We start from the raw sequence: 20,878 nt of genomic DNA on the forward strand, positions 1-20,878 counted from the left end.
CGATAAGGTCGCCCCTGAGCCTCCTCTTCTCCAGGCTGAACAATCCCAGCTCCCTCAGCCGCTCCTCGTAGGACTTGTTCTCCAGGCCCCTCACCAGCTTCATCGCCCTTCTCTGCACCCGCTCAAGCACCTCCATGTCCTTCTTGTAGCGAGGGGCCCAAAACTGAACACAGTACTCGAGGTGCGGCCTCACCAGAGCTGAGTACAGGGGGACGATCACCTCCCTAGCCCTGCTGGTCACACTGTTTCTTATACAAGCCAGGATGCCCTTGGCCTTCTTGGCCACCTGAGCACACTGCTGGCTCATATTCAGCTGACTATCCACCATCACTCCCAGGTCCTTCTCTGCCTGGCAGCTCTCCAACCATTCCTCTCCCAGCCTGTAGCTCTGCTTGGGGTTATTGCGCCCCAGGTGCAGGACCCGGCACTTGGCCTTGACATTCCTTAGTTTGCTAGAGGAACAGCTTTACCTTTAGTTTTCTTTAGGATGTGTTCTGTCTGCTTGTCCACAAATTGCTTAGTATTGCCTTGTCATCACCAATTTACTTACGATCATACATAATTTGTGGACATGATTTTATTCCCCAATCATACATGGTTATGGATCAGTATTTATTATCATGGTATTGTATAGGAGTCACTTTTTGCAGGCTTATGTTGAGAATGGTTTGTTACATGCTCTGCAATACATCTCTTATCTAGTCCATCATTAACTACTCAGTCAGTCTTTTCATTACTACACCAAATTTACCACAAATAATTGTGGCAAAATGGCCACAACCCACCCACTCTTGAGTTACTATTACTGTGGAAATTCATAATTCTTCCAAACAGTCTAGTCCTTATCAAAGTATTCCAGGATGAAAAATTGATCAGCAGTGGACTAGAAATTGTTCATCTCAGCCTACAGATTTCAAAATACTTGTCTGTGATAGATGTTGCCTCACCACTGAATGCACTATCAGAAGGACTACCTATAACCTGCATTTTTATATTTGTTTATTCCAATTATAAAATAAACATTTAGCAAAGGCCTCTGTTTCTCTTCCCTGCCCCATTATCATGCCCAACACGATAAAGGTTGAGACCTGCTGTTGGGCTCTCTATCCAACTTAACACCATTTTCTTGAAAACTAATGACTGGCCAATTAATATGTTTCCTGAAGGAAGAACAGGAAGAGTACTTTGAGATGCTAAGTATTTCTACTATTCATTTAGAAGATATACAATCTTAAGAGAGACATAGCTGACTACAAAAGCTTTTCAACACCGCTGAAATTTATTTACTTAAAAATAGCAAAGAAACACCCCCATGGATTTTTTTTTCCTTTTTTTTTTTTTTTTTTCCTCCCATTTAAAACAGACATCTAAGTCTTCAAGAAATTATCACATCTCAATTGGGTTAAATCATCAGACAGTCAACCATGCCCAATGAAGTTTTTACGTATTCTACAGCCATGACCCTCAAAATACGTCAGACAGAGAAAAAAAGAAATTGCTTACTGAAGTAATCCATCTGCTGGGCCACCTGGGAGAACATCTGAAATGACTATCGAGGTTTCACCATTTTCAAAATGTGGGTTATCTCTGCCACCAGAAACTGCAATCCCAAATCCTCGTTTTGAATCCTTTGAAAACAAACAACAAAATTCAATTCCATCAGAAGGCATTTTGATAGAGAGAAAGAAGAGTAGCACAAATCTTCTGTGATGGCACTCTACCTAGATAGTATTCAAAATACAATAGTTACATGCAGAGTTGCAGAAATATGCAATACCTCTAGATTTAAAAAATAATGGATATATGTAGCAAGAAGACATGTTCTTGTGTTCCAAAACCTCAATCTGCAGCCTTGTGATGGTTAGTAATTAAGCAAAGTTCTCACTAATGTGGTCTACATTTTGCTACATCATCCCACTGGTTATTCATGCCAAATTTGTTGTTAGATATATGACTCTATTGTGTTTGTGATGCTTGGGGAAACCAGAGAAGCATTTTCAGCCTTCATTACAACTGCTATCTAGTCTTCAATAACTACTTACTCCTCCATCAGTATAACCAAGATCATGGCTGACTACAAGAAGCAAGTAGTGAACTTGTGAATGGTCTGTAATTATCCTCTATCACAATCAAGCAGTTTAAATATGTAATTTATGTACAACCTACCTTCATAGAAATGTCAGATCTATAAACTCTTATGTTTTGCATTCATAAAATTAAGGAAGTACGTGTGAAGGAAGCATGCCTGTAACACTAGACCTTAAGTGTTAGCACAACACAACTGCAGAAAAGGTGTCCACAAAACTACGATTTTTTAAACGCACAGATTAACGTTATTAGCTATTCAATACAGACCTTCTCTCACTAAAAACAAAACAAAAAAAAAACAAAATTATGCCACATTTAATACTTAAAAATGTTTTTAACTTACAGATGAATTAATACTCCAGGTTAAAATAACACTTTTCCCACAACTCAGCATGTTTATGTCATCACATGCTAGCTGGTGCTCCACTAATTTCAATATTAAGTGGGTATTTATTTGAGAAGGTTAAAAAGCAATGCTTTGCACTTGCTGCACATTAGTTGTACAGGAAGCAGACTGACACTTCAAGCCAAAACAACAGAGAATTAAAAATAATGGTAGAACTCTTCGGTAGTTCATTTGTACTTGACAGCACAAGTCCAATCAACTCATACTGCATTAAGTGACAAAAGGTTATCTCTGAAGCAAAGAAGTAGTTTACAGGTTACTCAAGATCTGAAAAGTTTGAAATTACAACAACTAAGGTCTCCTTTTGCAGTGTTTCTCCTATCTACCTCTGCAACACGAAAAACAATTTTTCCTCAAAAACTCAGCACATAAAACAGGTTCTGTAGGCAAGAGGACTGTTTCACCTCAGGCCGTGGTCATCAAGTTGATTTCATTGCAGAATGCATAAAAAACATTAACAGGACAACCTATTCATTGAACCCAGATCATCAAAAGAGATCATCACCGCCACTGCTGCTGAAGGACACATCCTGTACTGTGTCATGGTAGCCTAGCCATGACAGATCTCAGAAGCAAGAGATGAACTTTCTTTAACTCAAAGGGACTTAGTATACATTGAGTATAAATTCATCTTTTCTTAAAAGTAATTGTTAAGGTGGCATCTGTAGCCCACATATTTTAGAAATTTAGATAACAGTAATTTTCCACTAGATTCTACACTGCTAGATATGAAAGATATGAACAAATCAGAGAAAATGTGTTCAGTGATAATTATAAAGCTTGGACATTAACCACAACTGCTTGATAAAGCCATCTGCTTTGTTTTTAAGGTTATTCAATGATGAATTTAGCTATGTGGCTGGCACATGGTATATTAGACTGCTATAACCAACACCAAATAAAAGCAAGTATAGCACTTAAGTGGTTAATTTAATTTACTCTTAACATTAAAGAATCAGATTATAGTATGAGTAACTAGCAATTAAGCTTTAAAATAGAAAAGATATCTGATTTGCACAAGACATTAATCATATTCTTGACTCATATAAGATAATGACATTTATTGTAAAAGATTTTTAGACTACTGCAGTGCTGAATATTTGAAAACCGAAAACATAACAGGCACTCACCTTTTGTAAGGTCACAGTGTACTGTTCCCATATCAGCTCTTCCATGCCTGGGGCCTGTTGCACACAGAAACCGATTAGCAAAACACAAAGCACACAACAATCTAAACTGTGAAATACCCCATTAAAACACTATTATTATAAAACATTAAAATTATATTATAAATATAATATTCTAAGCATTTGGTAAAGTTAGTATGAAGTGCATGTATTTAATTCGTATTTATTTAAAAATGGAAAAAAAAATATTAATAGACTCAGGTTGGTAGACTGTCTTCATATTTCACTGGTTTAACAGCTCATCCTCATTTTCTGGAAAAGTTTCATTCAGCATAAGCAATTCATTCAGATCACACTAGCATTATACAGTCCTGATTCAAATAACATGAACTCCCCGATAAAGATATCTCCATACCAGTATACCATTCAGCAGTTGAAACTGGGATCTTCAAAACCAATAAGCCTTCAGATCTTTTCATCTTAGTACATGTGGATTTAACAAATGCTAAATCCACCCCAAATTACACAATTAAATATTTTAATTCCCCTTCTGAAATTCATTTTTACAAAAAACAGTTATCACTATATAGCACTGGTATATCCATTTCTATGACACTTCTCAAAAATCCTTTTTTCTCCCCCTCCCACATTTCCAGTTAAAACTGATCCTGAACTGACCAGTTTATCTTACATGATATAACCTGAAATCTTTCCAACATCACAGCTTAAAAACACAATACAGAATAATCACCCAGCTATGATGCATCATACAGTAAGTACATAGCCAGCTTCTGGCCTTTAAACCAAGAGAAAAAAGGAACCACTGTATTTGATACTGAAAACTTTCACAAAGCAAAGCATACTTTTGCAGAAGAAAAATCCAAGTACTGCATGAGTATATGCGTATTCAAGCCATCGATTTATTTGCTTTTACTGTTGAAAGAGGACATCTTTCTTGATAAGGTAAGAGTTTTGTCAGGAAGCAGAAGTTCAGACAGAAGCTTGATTTTGACTTAATGGTCTTTATAAAGGCTTTAAAGGGATTACTGGCAACTAAACTCCAAAGGAAAAAAACAAACTAACAAACAAAAACAGATAAGAGATGTGACACAAGAAGAGCATGCCTCTGTTTGAAAGAATGCCTTATATTTCAAGAGTAAATGTTTTCTGGCAGTCAGCAACTATTCAGCAAGCCATGGAAACCATTTATCAAATGCAAGGAGCACCACAAAGTGTTCTCCCAATGGATTTTGAGCACTCCAAAGCAGAATGAAGTTTATGTTTTCCATTGCATGGTCACCACATTAAAAAACAAACATCAGTGTAAGTCCTGCTTAGAGTTCCTGAAGGAATATGCAAAATATTCAGCATTCTTATCAGCAAGTTCACAACACTGAGCGATGTTAAATATGCATCAGTACTTTTCACCTGGAAAATGGATAACACTCTCCAGTTTCTAGGACCCTTCAGGTGTAATTAGAAATGCATTTCATATGGCTGTTAAGAGAGGACGTCATATTAAAATTGACACAAGTATTTCTAAATTTCTACTTGTCTAGAACACGTAAGAATGAGTGGCATTTGCAACTTACTAAAACATACATGTCCTGGATAAGTTAATTACTCTGTTTGCTGAAGCACATGGTGAAATTATTTCCTCTGATATTTCCATGTTAGCAGCTGACATATCTGACCCTTCAGCCAGCTGACACTGAAATGTCTCACTACATATATTCCCTTACATAGATGAGGTCTATGGTAAAATAAAAATAAAAATAAATAAATTCTCATTAACTACATGCTTATTCTGAGCCACTGTGACAAATAGAAGTGAGTTGGATTGCCTGTTTTGCATGTATGAAAATGGTCACCTACTAGTGACCCTTAGTTACACCATTACTGTCCTACTTTTCTATATGACATTTTTAAGCTCTGCAGAAAACCAGTCTGATCTAAAGAAAGGACTCAATGTCATTTAAATTCCAGTTGGCTTCACTGAAGAGAATTTTAGAAATGAAAGGATCAAATGATGGGTAAAATTTAAAGGACAAGCAGCTGCGCTCCAATTTTGCAGAAGCGGGTTAGATGTAAAATCTCTTCCATCCTTCTTACTGTACACAAGCCCAAAACAACTTACAGGTGTGACAAGAACTTCACTTGTATCCAATTTGCACTGCCTGCAGCCCTTACCAACACTACCTACCAATCCAACACACCGAGACCAGCTCTGCGCAGACGAAACAGGGTGCAACAGGCAAGAGCTTGCTGCCCTTGGGGGTGGAGAGCAGCACCCTCACCCTGCTCTTCCAGCAACTCTAACATCAGGTCTTTGATATTCCATCTGCTAAAGGCCACTCTGAGAGAAATGACTGCTTATTCAGTACAATGGTGCAGCAAAGGGACTGAGGAAAGCATAGTAACGATATTGGGAAATGGATTTATAGGTATGAAATGGCTAAGCTGACAGGAATTTCCTTCAAGAACACGATGCCTCCCATCCGCAACGGCACAAGCAAAACCTTCTACACAATGGAAGAGATTCGTTGTGTACTAAATCAAAGCATCATAACCTAATGTACTTAAGCTTATTTTGGTCTGGCAAGCAAGTCTTGAGGTATCTGGAAACAAAAACAAGTAAAAAGAAAGGAAAAGAAACTGCTGCCTCTATGATTAAGAACCTGCAAGATGTTGAGCCGATAGCATCATGCACCTGTTACTTGAAGGAGTTCCTCAGAGCATCATTTATGGTCTTCAGGTACTTCCTTTGTAAATTTGGGGGAGGGAGTGTATTTTTGGCTTGGAGCTGTTAGTAAGCATCAAACAAAAGCCAATTAAATAATTCACTTTGTAATTTGTAAGTAATACATTTTTAGAAACTACTCCTCAGGAAACTGCCTCCCAGTTGCTGCATGCTATAGTAGTGAAGGAAAGTACACGATGTACTTGCAAGCTGATTTTGTGCAACATAATTACCAAGACAACAGCACCAGCTCTGCCATACCAATAAAGCTATGCAGGCTATGTGACACAGTTCAGAGAACTGAGTGGTCACCTTGGAAGCCCGTAAGGCACAAAACACATCTGTACTCCCTCAAATCTCTAAGCAATAATCTCTTTAACATCATAAAAAGCACTGCTGCTTGCCACTGCCACGATACTAACCCATACTGACAGATTAATGGAGAAGATTGAGAGGGAGGGAGAGACATGTTATAAATCACCAGCTGAGGACTTCATCAGAACTACAATTAAAGTCTCCACCACAGTCACAAAATTCCTGTTATTCCACACCTAATAATGACTCTCCTCTGAAGGCACCAAGTGATGGGTCACAAAAACCCTCACACCCTTGCCAACTTCTTCACGCTTCATCTGTAGGGAAACACGAAGGCATCCTGAACAGCCTGGATATCCCTTGTAGGATTGCCATTTCACTGCAAGACTGCACACCAAAACACTGAAAGACAGGCAGAGCAGTAAGGATCCCACCTCCGATTACCAATTTTAACTGCTTTGCAAGGTTTCACACAGATAGCAGCTAGCTGCAGCAAACATAAATTACTGCAATTAGCTGGTCTAAATTCATTAGTGACTAAAGTCAGTCCACTTCTAATTAGAACACTGTGCTCAGGCTTTGCTTAAATCTGCCTAATTCTCCTGTACCCAAATGATAGGTACTTTGTACGTGCCCAGAACAGATTGCTTAACCCAATCTCTGGCAGGAAACAATGCAAAGTGCTAAAATCACCCGTGTGCTACGAGCAGGCAGCTGTTGCAACTCCCACTGACAGTCCTCAGAGATTTACTTATGCAACTCCTTGCTGCTGAGAGATGACCCACGCCAGCTTCTTTCACGGTGAAAGAAAAACACCGCCAGAAGACCTGCCACTGCAGGCATCTGGCTATGAAAGTGAGTTGGAGGGGGAAGGAGCAAGGCACCGGGGGGGAGGTGGGGGAGGAGGGAGGAAAGACCTGGAGCAAGATGCAACAAAAAGCAACTCACGTGCCCCCTTAAAATCCTCAACTTTTTGACTGCATGTGACCACATTCTCTGCAGAGCTTGAGCCGTCTTCATTGTTGCAGGATATAATCTGTTAGGGGACGCCGTGCATCCCGGTCTTTTCATCTGTTTCTACCACTCAACACGGTTATGTAATTCTAATACAATAGTGGCCTACATACTCAAACAAATCCTGCTGCCCGTTTCGCACAGAAACACATCAAAAACACAGCAGGGAAATCTGCTCGGAGTTTCACTAACTCTCACTCTCAGAGGCCTCGGAAAAACCCAGGATCATATCTTTATGTTTAAAAATAATAAAACTCATTATTATTTTAAGTGTCAGGAACAGATCAATATGTAGCAAGATATTCTTCTTGTAAGCACATATTGACCTCCCCCCCCCCCCTTCCCCAAACCAATCTGAAACTTTAAAGAAACGGGGTACCTGCAATTTCAAGAAAGAGGGGTGGAGAAGCACAATGCAGATTACCCGCAAGTTTATATTCTGACTAGAGCATTTCCTAGTAAAAATTACTCAAATTAATGGAGTGAAGGGTACTTTATACTGTGTTTAACAACCTCTATCAATTCTTAACACTTTAACTGCTGAATCTGGAAGTCCTTATGCAGAAATAAATGTAAATGTGTGAGTAATTCCTTCATCTGGACGTGTAAAATTACATTTAAACATCGGCAAGACTGGTGACATGGCTCCAGAAAGCAAAAAGGCACAGGGCAAACACTTTAAACTGTGAAGCAGACAGGAAGCTATGCCAAGTGTACAACACTTCTCCATGCAAAAGCCCCATCCACAGACCACATTTTTTCAAGAGCAGAGGAGTTTTAACTGCTGAAGATGGACAACAGTGGAAAATGTGGAGTTCAAGGTTCTTCCATTAAAAGACCAAATTCAACTTCTGGCATTTCAACTGTGACCCCATCAGCCTGTTGCACTTCCTAGCACAAGCCAGCAGAACTGGAGCTTTGTGCCCAAGCACTCAGCTATTGAGGGCAAACACTATTCAGGGAAGCGCACTGACACCGGCCTCTGGCTGGGGATCCCCGGCTCTGGAGCAAGTGTGCTGATGGAATACTGTCCTGGGAGCTTGGTGGAAATGGTTGAGATCATCGCTGTATTGCATTTACGGGGTAAGGTTTAGGTAGCACGGGGACCCAGGGGTGGCCTTTGGGAGAAGAATCTAGCAGCTGCCGCATGTCAGATAAGGGCCAGTTTCAGACAGCCCCAAAGGGACCTGCTGCTGGCCAAAGCCAGCCAATATGTGATGTTGTTTGTGCCTCTGTGAGAGCAGATTTAAGAAAGGGGGAGAAAAAAACCTGCTGTGCAACAGCAGCTGGGAGAAATTGAGAGAGAAGCAGCCCTGCAGCCCCCCAGGTGAGTGCAGCAGGAGGGCAGGAGGTGCTCCAGGCAGGCAGCAGCAGTTCCCCTGCAGGCTGTGGAGAGGCCTCTGGTGGAGCAGGCTGTCCCCCTGCAGCCCATGGGTCCCACATGGAGCAGATCTCCACGCTGCAGGTGGATGTGGCCTGGAGGAGATTTTTTTTTTTTTTTAATCACTGTCCCAGTAGATCCATGGTACCTACTTTTAATGGTACAACCACCACTGCCTTTTGACTTTACCTGCCTGACCCTTTCCAAAGACTAATGGAAACTAATGGACTAGCTATCTAAAGCCTAATTTCACACATAGCACAAGATTACAGTTGTAATTACAAGCCTTTGACATTCATATCAATTTCCCATTTATTATCTACAAATGTCAGAAATTGAAGCTCCTTCTGAAAAAAAGTTGAACTCCAAGCAGTGAATCACACCTTGGTTCTTTGTCTATTCAGAGTCTATCCGGAGTTTATCCAGACAATAAAGCATTTGTGATTCATGTGGGAAGAATAAATTAAAAACTAACCATGATGATCTAAACCAGGACTGTGAGAAGAGAGACAAAACTTGAGAAAACTGCAGAGTAACCTCAGAATGTCACGATGCTCTGGCAAAAGAGGCTTTTCCAGTCCATGACATGAGCAGCTGAGTGGAAACATGCCATAGCTGTTTCAAGATGTCAGCAGCATTCTTGTCCCCAAAGGCTGTAAACTGCAGCAGAGAATTCAGAAACTGCCCACATGTTGCCTGCCTGTTTCAAGGCAATTATATGATACAGAATTGGATTACGCTAGATTTACGGGCATTCCAAGATTCTGATCCACTTCAGCTTCTGGAGCACCCCCATGAGACTTCCTCAAAAGACAGTGGAGGCTGAGTGAAAAAAGAAGCAAGCTCTGTAACAGTTTGTGGTGTAAAGGTTCACCCTTGCTCTCCCTCAGCAGGAATTTTGTAGGCTGTAGCCTTCTAGGCTAAGTAAAGATGCCTATGAAAAGATAATCAGTTAACACAAACAGTAAATCCAGAAGCTATCAAGTATTCTGGATTACCATGTTGAAAAATGACTGAAGAGGAATTGCACCTTTACCAGGCCTTTCACCCAGCTGCAAATAAGGGTATTCAAGCCACTTTGAAGTAAGAAGGCTCCAACAAAACATTCAAATGTTTTCATCAAGAATCTGCATTGTATACAGATGTATGAGTAGGATCTACAAAGATAAGAAAAAATATTTATCTATGGATCTTTAAAGTAAAGGCAACATTTCACAAAAAAAAAAAAAAAAAGACACTTAGTTGACATATTTCCTACTTTTTGTGTAGGCTCCTACACTAATAGAGCAACCCCCAAAAGAGCAACAGATTGTACTTAAACTGTATTTAGGAACACCAGTCCTACTCCCACATTCGAATAAAATCAAGATGGCTGCTAGTGTCAAGATGGGTATGCATCAGGATGCAGGAGTTAAAAGCAAACAAACAAACAAACCAAAAAACAATAAACACAAGCCCTGTCACTGTATAAGTAAGTATACCTACAGCTCAGCACTGGAATAACATCCTTTGAAGGAGAAAAGTGGAAAGAAGCAGTGCACCAGTCCCATCTTCCGCTTCCCTTATCAGTTAAAGCCTATACTTTTGATATAGCTTTTATTTTTTTTCCCGGATTACATGACAAAAACAAATACTTCGCAACAGGACATAGCAAAGGTAATTTGCCTGTAACAAGCAGATTGATGACATATTATCAGGCTTTTTTACTAGGAACATGAGCCAGCAGTGTGCCCAGGTGGACAAGAAGGCCAACGGCATCCTGGCCTGTGTCAGGAATAGTGTAGCCAGCAGGGCCAGGGAGGTGATTGTCCCTTTGTACTCTGCTGTGGTGAGGCCGCCAGAAACTTTCACAGAGGTCCATCAACAGCTTACATGCTCTCCAAACTGAGGGAAATAATTTCCAAGAACAGCCCCCCCAGAAACAAGAGAACACCAGCTCTGTATCACCCTGTAGATGGATTTCAAAATTGTTCTTGTAATCACCTATGCTCTACACATAGACACCTCTATGCTCTGCTGTGTCAAATGAAACAAATCACAAATTATGTCTTGGAAAACTGGTGAAATATTTGCTTAGGAAGCAAATGTAGCCAGCAGGGAGGTGATCATCCCCCTGTACTCAGCTCTGGTGAGGCTGTACATTGAGTACTGTGTTCATCTTTGGGCCCCTCTCTACAAGAAGGGCATCAAGGCCCTGGAGCATGTCCAGAGAAGGACTATGAAGCTGTTGAAGGGCCTGGAGCACAAGTCCTGTGAGGAGCTGCTGAGGGAATTGGACTTGTTTAGTCTGGAGAAGAGGAGGCTCAGGGGAGACCTCGTTGCTCTCTGCAACTACCTGAAAGGAAGCTGTGGGGAGCTGGAGGTCGGCCTCTTCTTGCAGATGACTAGCAATAGTACTAGGAGTGGCCTCTAGTTTCATGAGGGGAAGCTCAAGTTGGAAATGAGGAGACATTTCTTCTCAGAAAGAGCAGTCAGATATTGGAACGGGTTGCCCAGAGAAGTGGTGGAGTCACCATCCCTGGGGGTGTTCAAGGAAAGGTTGGACATGGTGCTTAGGGATATGGTTTAGTGGGTGATATTGGTGGTAGGGGATGGTTGTGCCAGATGATCTTGAAGGTCTTTTCCAACCTTAATGATTCTGATTCTGCTGCAGAACCAAAGAGACAAAGGGCAACTGTACTGTTCACCACAGTACTGGGAAAACTAAGTGACGAACACACATCTCGGTCCCATTTTCACTGTAGCCCTGCTTCTAATTCATACTGCAATGTTCCAGATCTTCTAGTACATAATTACTATTATTTTTTTAAAAGTCAAAGGAGATGGAAAAAACTTGCATACATGCAAAACATCTCCACTGATCCAGAGCTCTGGTAAGTTGTTTGCTTTTTAATTCAAACTGTATCACTTAATCCAGCTCACAGTGTGTGTGTGACATATGAAGCTTAAATGCAATGAAGGATATCGCACAATCCGCCCATTATGGCAGTCCATGCACTGGAACTCTTAGAGTGGTTCACAGGGGTGAAATCAAAATGGCATCTTCAGCTCAAAGATTTATTTTGCAGAATTTTGCCTGGATACAGTTAAAGTCAGATCAAAATAGAAACACGGGATTTGAGTTCTGCAGGTATTTAATTACTCTTCAATTCCCTATAATAAAGGGGATAACAAATAGCCTGGATGCTACAAAAAAGCCACTACAGAATGTGGTATTAGAAATCCTTTTCCTGGATTACTGAGTAAAGCACATAAAATCAATAAAACTATTCAGAGATTAATTATGTATTAGAGAAACTCCTAAACAAAACTACGGAGGTTGTACATATAATTCTGCAATGCATATGCCAGTCTCATGTAGAAAAAATATTAACTGTTTTTCATGGAACTTTTTTTTTTTTTTTTTTAATCTGTGAATGCCAAAAAGATAGTGCATAGCAAACTTGTTTTCCTAACATTTAAAGCCTGACACTCACTTCATTATATTGAAGACTTTCAGAAAGTAGGCTAACCATTTTGAGAGAAAGAAAGAGGAGAATTAAGAATTTCCAATAGCATTTTGAGTTCAGGTCACTTAGGAAAAGCTAATAAGATCCCCAAATATTTTTGTTCATTTGTTTGCTTGTTTTCTTAAGATGATTTCTTCTACTCAGGCCCACAAAGGTTTTTGTTTCTTTGCCTCTAGAAACGAGCATCTGTAGGAAACTCATAGAAGACAAGCTGACAAGTTATTTCCTCAAAATGTCGACAATCCATGCACGTTGGGAAAACACAGAGCACAGATTCAGTGAACGACTCGCAATTAGTCCGGAGAGCCACTAGGTGGTGCGGTGATGCTGCCTGTAACAGAGGCCTACGCAGTCCCCTTGCTGCACAGAAAGTTGAGTAAGGCTGTTGTTTCTACTTCGCAACTACAGACTATCACTTTCACATAGAAAATGGCAATTTCTGTGAAGAGCTGGACTCATTATTATACAATATCTTAAATTATTTTTCGGAATAGTTTGGCATTTGAGCGATTTTCATAGATACAATCTGTATAAATAAATAAAAGAAACGTTGAGAGAGGTCCAGTATCTTCCTAGGCTGAAATCCTACTTTGAAACTTTTATTTCAGACTACAAAATGACAAGAATCGCTCAGCAGGAGAGCACCTGAAGACTGGCACAAAGGAATTCCAGCCACTCCATCCAGCTTCATCGGGGCCCAACTCAAACATCTCTGTGCTAACAACTGTAGTACAGGGAGTAAACAAGGCGTTAGAGGTATACGCACGCCTGCAGGGCTATGAGCTCACCGACATTACACAGAGGTGGTGGGACGGCTCTGTGACTGCAGTGTTGGAATGGAGGAATACAGGCTCCTTAGGAAGGACAGGCAGGGGAAAAAAAAAAAAAAAAAAAAGAAGAAAAAAGGAGCAGCTGGAGTGCGTGGAGCTCTGCCTGGGGATGGGTGAGGAGCTGACAGCGCCTGTGGGCCAGGATTAAAGGGAGGGCAAGGACAGGTGACATTGTAGTGGGGGTCTGCTACAGGCCACCTGATCAGGAAAACCAAGCAGCTGAGGCCCTCCACAGGAAGAGAGAAGCAGCCTCATGTTTACCAGCCCTGGTCCTCATGGGGGACTTCAACCACTCTGGCACCTGTTGGAGGGGCAGCACAGCAGGGCACAGGCAATCCAGGAGGTTCCTGGAATGCATGAATGATAAATTCTTTCTCCAGGTGACAGAGGATCTGATGAGGAAAGGTGTTGACATGGACAGGGGGATTGAGCGCACCCTCACCAAGTTTGCCAGTGACACCAAGGTGCGGGCAACACTGAAGGGAAGGGATGCCATCCAGAGTCACCTGGACAGGCTTGAGAGGTAGGCCTCTGAACTCATGAAACTTCTGGAACTCAAGAAGTTCAAAAAGGCCAAGTGCAAGGTCCTATCCTGGGCTGGGGCAATCCCAAGCACAAATATAGGTTGGGCGGAGAAAGGATTGAGAGCAGCCCTGAGGGGAAGGACACAAGGGTGGTGCTGGATGAGAAGCTCAACAGGAGCCAACCACGTGTGCATACAGCCCATAAAGCCTACTGTATCCTGGGCTGTGTATCCGTACCCACACAAAAGCAGTGTGGCCAGCAGTGTGAGAGAAGTGATTCCCCTCCTCTGCTCTGGTGAGGCCCCAGCTGGAGCACTGTGTTCAGCTCTGGGGCCCACAGTGCAAGGAGGACATGGACATGTTAAAACTCATACAGTGCTACATACAGGGCTCAAAACTCATACAAAACTCATACAGGGCTACAGTGATGATCAAAGGGCCGGAGCACCTCTCCTACAAAGACAGGCTGAGGGAGATGGAGTTCTTCAGCCTGGAGAAGAGACGACTCCAGGGAGAACTTACAGCAGCCTTCCAGTCCCTAAAGAGGGGCCTACAGGAAAGCTGGGGACGGACTCTGTCAGGGAGTGTAGTGATAGAATAGCTTTAAAATAAGAGACAGTAGGTTTAGATTAGATATAAGGAAGAAGTTATTTACTCTGAAGGTGGTGAGGCACTGGCACAGGCTGCCCAGAGCAGCTGTGGCTGCCCCATCCCTGGAGGTGTTCAGAGCCAGGCTGGATGGGGCTTTGGGCAGCCTGGTCTGGTGGGAGGTGTCCCTGCCCATGGCAGGGGGTTGGAACTGGGTGATCTTTAAGGTCCTTCCAACCCAAACCATTCTGTGATTCTATAATTCTGTTAAGACATGGTATTAGTGTTTTTTTTTTTTTTTATTTTTTTTCTTTAATCTCAATTTTTAGGAGCACACATTCTATATTATCAGACAAACATGCCTTTTTTTTTTTTTTTTTTTTTTTAAATCTCAGCTTTATTAAGTCACTTTCTTCCATAACTAGTTCCAGGATTAATCGCACAGTTTATATAAAGGAAATAGACGTCCCCCCAAAGGGAAAAACATCTAATACTCTAGAGATAAACCATACGCATTACTTATCAATCCCACCAAGACCCCATGGGAATAAGTAGCAGAAAAATTCTAAACAAGAGCTTTGAACCCATACAAAATGACTCTCTATATAAAGTTAGAAACACTACATTCAGTACTAAAAATAAAAAGAATCACTGCCATGTTTTTGGAGTAAAGCTTTTTATTCTAGCCTGAATTCTTTATTGTAATTTGACCTGAATGGAAGTAGTTAAGTACCTTTACACTTGCCTGCTCCTACTTCTCATCAGCAGAATGAGGACACCTTAAAGGACCTCAGACAAAGCCGTAATTTCTCATTAAAATGGAAAAGGTGAACAAAACACACACAGGAACTTTCTGAAGTCCACTTATATTCCACAGTACTTGTTATCTCTGCCAGTAAGAATGACAGTCATTCCAATTCAGTACCTAGAAGCTACCTGTATATAGGATTATATGGTGTTTTTTAAAACTATAATACTTACTACACAACTATGTTTTTAACAACTGCTCCCTCTGTAACTATTAGAAGTGGGCAAATGCAAAAACAGCTACCTGAGCTTTTCTGACAACGTGCTTTGAAGAGCAGTCCTTATTTAGCATTGCCATGAAGAAAAAAATGATGTGAAGGGCAAAAAGAGGTATATTCCCAGTAGACTGTAACAAATTTGGGATGTAAACTCATGATCAGTTTACAACCTTGACATGCTACACCAAGAACATACATGTAAAAGTTCTAAAAAGGCTGGAAGGGGGTGGAAAGGATGAGCAGAGTAGATTACTTTTGTTACAGATGAATTCTGTTGAGCTTAGATACATACATATGCATCAAAGAACAGCACAGTATCTCATTACAAACTAAACAAAAGTCTATTCAACAAGAAGAAAAAAACTGATTGCAACCAGAATACAGCTCCAAGATCCACAGGTCATACCTACCAAAAATTTAAAGACTCTCAGAAATACAGCTTAGATCTATTTCAGGAGCAAGTCCCCTCAAGTATCTTTTGCCCAACAACACTTCTGTTATTTCCCTACTGAAATTATGCAGCAATTGTTCTAGTGCTTCCCCCAACAGGAAACAACCAATTGTTCAAAATTTGCACAGGGAACAGCTTCAATTGAAATACAAAATTGCCATTTTTGAGAAAACATACCCCATTTCCAGGGGAAAAAAAGAAGAGCAAAAATGTATTATTTTCTTCATTTTTCAGAAAGCAATTTCTGCCTCTTGAGAAGTAGCACTTTGGAAACTAACATTTTTTCCAGAGTTTTTTTTTTTTTTCCTTCCCTTTTTTATTTTTTCTGTTCATGTTGTTTCAGAGGAACAACAGAAATTGCTTTCCATTAGTGTTCTGGGACATGCAGCATCGCTCCAGTAGAGGAGCCCTGGAACATTCACTTACACAGGCACAGCAGGGGTCCTAAGGGAAAGCACAAGCCTCACCTCTCAGCTCAGTGCATGCTCAATCTTGCAATAAAGTGCTTTTTCCCCACCACCTCTTTTCAAAATAAATGCTTCAGGACATAAGAAGCTGCAAATAGCGCAATTTCAGTTGAAAATCAAAACTAACCTAGGTAAAAGGCCGCTAGATCAATAGCTCTTGAGTGTGCAGCATATAAATTATTTTCACTTTCCAGGGTGTGCGTGCGTGCTTACGTATATATCTGTATATATAATATACACATACATGCATGCACTGTTTCTTTTTTCAAAGTTTTCCTGGATTTTCACTTGTAATACTGTATGGAATAAGGTGCTGTACACATTTTTTCCTGAACGCTACAAGGAAGGTAATGACAGACAGGTCATTAAGTTTACAGTCCCTCTAATCCCAAACAGTTTTAAAGGTTGTCTGACTTCATCACTTCTACTTGATTTAACCGTAAAACCTAAAGCATTTATTTCTGTTCACATTGTTGCTATACTTTCTGCTCTTTAGGATGCTCACACAAACAAAGTCCAAGAAACAAAATGCAGTAGCAGTTCGGGTACAAGGTGAGTTCAGCAGGACACTTTTTTCTTGGCAACCATAGAAAACTGTACTGATGCACCTGTGGGACAGGGAGGTAAAACTCAAAAAGACATTTAAGTTACCTCATTTAAGTTATTAGCTTATCTGAAAAACGTAAGTACAGCTGCTATTACTTAAGTGTCCCACTTCAGAATCAGCCACTCTGTGCAGCCAAAGCATACAGTTTACACTTGAGTCTTAAAAATTTGAAAGAAACAAAAACCAAAGATATCCATCCTGTGGATGGATACTATTTCCAGTTCTTATTCAACCTCAGTGCTGTACCTTCTACTGCTACTGTTTCTGAATGCTTCTGCTCCTGGCACCCATGTCAGAACAGGAAATCAAGGCCTAGAAGCAACCAATTCTAGCATCGAGCAACTACTGCTGCAAAAATGTGTTTCTGCTATTCCATGACCGTGATAGACTCTGATTGCATGAATGTCATTAGTTATCCAATAAAACTCCCAAATTTGAGAAAAACAACCTGGTTATTGCCCCACTGCTTCATGTAACTTGTTTTTTAAAAGATCGATGCATTGCTGGGATACAATCCAATCAGGTCAGCATTTATATTTAATTATCCAGTCATAATGCGAGACAATTCAAACAATTGTACAATTGTTAGCTCTTGAGCTCAGTCCCAAACCACATTAGATTTTCTTTCCCTGTTAAGTTTTCTAGTTTCCTTTGTTCTATTAATAGGAAAGTGATACACCATATTCTTACAAGCATTTTGCTTTTGTTGAAGCGTTCCTGTGGCAGTACAATTATATACGGCCACATTAGCTTTCTTTTCTTGTCTGGCAGAAATAAACTTGAATAAGGTTCTGTATAGTACAGAAGTTTTGATGGTATATTGAACTTTAAGACTACATCCTATTACTACCACAACATAAATATAAGAGAAGGTCACTGTCACACAAGGTAGATTAAAAAAAAAAAAAAAAAAGCTGCAACTTCATTTGAATGCCCATAATACTAAGAATACAATTCAGACTTGTTAAAAAATGTTAAAAATTGACAATTCAAAAAATCTTAAATCACTGTAAAATTAATGTAGTAGTTTTGAGTGAAGTTGTATTTTCAGTATCATTCAGATAAATACCACAATGGCTTGTATATCTTGTTTCTTAGCCAGCTCTTACAGAGCCACTAAATTTCTTAATCACTGCACAGCAAAACTATTGATCATTCTGTTGCCCTTGTCTTAAAGCAGATTCCCACTTCTCTGATATTCCAGCTCTCAAAGAATTTTTACAGTTGTTTTCTAGTCCCAGTGCTCAAACTTCTCCTCCTTCCTTTCCTTCTGCCACCTCACTCCTGCCCCCAAAGTCTTAAGCAACCCACCTCTCCCGCTCAAGGTGTCTCAACAGCTTACTCAGCCACGCCAGAAAACATTGCTGAAGTTCACTCAAACTTTAACATATCTTGCTCGTATCCAACACAAGACGCAAATCTGTTGCAAAAGGGGTTCACCGTTTTTTCCTGACATCCATACAGTGACACCTAGGATTACACTTGAAGGGTTGTAAATCTCACATTGAGACTCCTCCCAGTACACGTGGAAGAGGAACAAGCGAACAAACAAAAATATCTCAGTTTCGTCCCAATGCGTCAATTACCATGAGATAATAAGTTCAGCCAGATGCACCTGCTTAGCAAACCACATTCAGAATCCCTTTGCTCACAGCAAAGTTTCCTCCTTAGGGCCTCCTGAGGACTATAATTGCTTTTTCAAACAATAAAACTAAGCATAAATACTCCCCTCAGCTCTACATATTTCTGGTCCAATTCCACCAGCAACCTATTATCCCATACAAAATTGCGTTACACATACCTGATCACACTCACAGAATACTTTAAGATAAGAAAGCAATAGAAAGGAAGGTGAAGATGGAAAAATTTCAAGTGTTTTCCATTCCTTCTCCCCAGTCCTTTGGCAAGGGAGGATGTGAAGCTGAAATGCAACATGCAGTTATGGACTAGCACATGACTCTGCTAACACCCAAACACATTGACATAAAGAACATTTGAACCCTCCCAGCTTACGTAAAATACCATCGGAGTAATTTCATGACAGTAGTCAATCGATCACAGGAGGAGGGTGAGGAGGGAGGAAGAGTGTGGACTGAAGTCAACCACCCCTTTTTTCTTTGGTATCAAGCAAGTAACTTCCACTTGGCTGATTTGTTCCCATAGCGCTAATCTGAGTTTATCTGCAGCCATTCTTGCTTCACTTGAAAGGATGCCAGCAGAACAATATGAAACTACAACCCTTGATGCAGTCTTTCTGCCCAGTCAACACTTCTCATGCATGCAACGTCAATGTAAGGAACTTCAGGCATCTCTCCAAACGTTAAGTGAAGCCAAACTGTCTCACCCCTACAAAACAGTGTCATTTCCACTGAACTGCACGCTGAAGTGCACAAAGGATAAACTGACCAGAACTGAATCAGCTGAGTGACAGAGCAAATTTTATTCCCCCTTTCACAACTACTAGTCTCCTTCATAAATCACACAAGGCTTTGAAAGAACTGGGAAAGAGAAAAAAGTCCTTCTGCGCATGTGGCTAAAAGGAAATCTCATGGCTCAAAATCTCTGGGATCAAGAAACGCTTCCATTGAGTTATTGCCTAGAGCAAAGCTCGATTCAGCAGCAATTTTATTCTCAACCACGATTCAGAACAGAGTGTTTTCTTCTTGTAGTTTGATCCACAAAGAAGAACATTTTACGCTCAAGGATCTTCTGACACTACAAGCAGGAGCAAATTATGATGAAGTGTTCTGCCTCCTCCCCTCTTAAGAAAAAAAAATTACACACCTGTTGATGGGCAAACAAGCCTTATAAGAAGGCAAGAGGAATTAAATCCATTTTCAAATCATTGTGACCCATGACTTTTAAGTCCATCCTTACTGCTGCAGAAGACATTGGGAAAGTATTCACCAGCTTCTACACAGTAAAGCAGCAAAAGAAAACTTGGAAAAGAATGGAAAATGGAGTCAAATTATTACAAGAGGTGGGAAGCTGGTAAATGAAATGTAATGAGTGCAATCCCATAGTTAAACACAATACTGTTAAAATGGCATCATAATAACCTGTCAAATTAAGAGGTACACAGAAAACGACAAACCGTGCACTCGAAGCATCCCCATGTGTCAGGCCAGATTATAAATACTTCTCATACACCCAAGGGACAGCAAAGGCTGATGTACCAATAGTACCCTGGTACATGGTTTTTCCACATTTCATCAGGAGCTTGGCAAGTGTGTCCGAGGCATGTTGACAGAAAAAGTCCCCACCTTCTTCCTCCATTTTCTGTATCCTTGCACTTTAAGTTCACTGGGCACTGTCCACAAATTACTAGGGGAGTGCAATTGCCAAAGGATAGCTTTTGGAAATGCCAGCAGGCATCCATCTGCAGTCAACACTCTGCGTTAAAAGTCTGACCCCAGGCCTTTTGCAGCCTGACCTACTGTAGTACACCAGCCACGCTGAGAAAAAGCACACACAAGTATTTGTCAAGCTGGTCAGCAACTGAAGGGGAGTTCCTGCCAAAGCACAGGGTCAGGAACAACATCACCCCCTTTGATGCTGAACAGCAAAACATTTTCAGGAAATGTGAAGCGCTGGAAAATGAAAATTTACAGCCAAACCCTAACCACCACACAGGTCCTCAAGCAAAACAACGCTAGTACAGACATACACAGAAATAGGAGTTCTGATGGCACCCTCTAAGGAACATGTGCACACACATTACCAATCAGCTATGCTACTGCCACTCTGTTTGTTTAAAAACGTTCCCACGCAACTCTTTCAGCAGAAGAACCAAAACCACTGACCAC

General features: G+C 40.8%; 1 protein-coding gene across 4 annotated transcripts in view; it reads right to left on the minus strand.

Annotated features, from left to right (window-relative positions):
• The window catches only part of TJP2 (tight junction protein 2), a 53,247-nt gene that overhangs the window by 21,424 nt on the left and 10,945 nt on the right, over positions 1-20,878 (minus strand). For all 4 annotated transcript variants that reach the window (XM_032205507.1, XM_032205510.1, XM_032205508.1 and 1 more), the window contains exons 2-3: positions 3,625-3,678; positions 1,504-1,628 (exon numbers count right to left, since the gene is read on the minus strand). In XM_032205507.1, coding sequence (XP_032061398.1) covers positions 1,504-1,628; positions 3,625-3,669 — 170 coding nt within the window. In that variant the 5' untranslated portion in view covers positions 3,670-3,678. The remainder of the gene's footprint in view (positions 1-1,503; positions 1,629-3,624; positions 3,679-20,878) is intronic.

Source organism: Aythya fuligula, chromosome Z, assembly GCF_009819795.1.
Source record: "Aythya fuligula isolate bAytFul2 chromosome Z, bAytFul2.pri, whole genome shotgun sequence".
NCBI lineage: Eukaryota > Metazoa > Chordata > Aves > Anseriformes > Anatidae > Aythya > Aythya fuligula.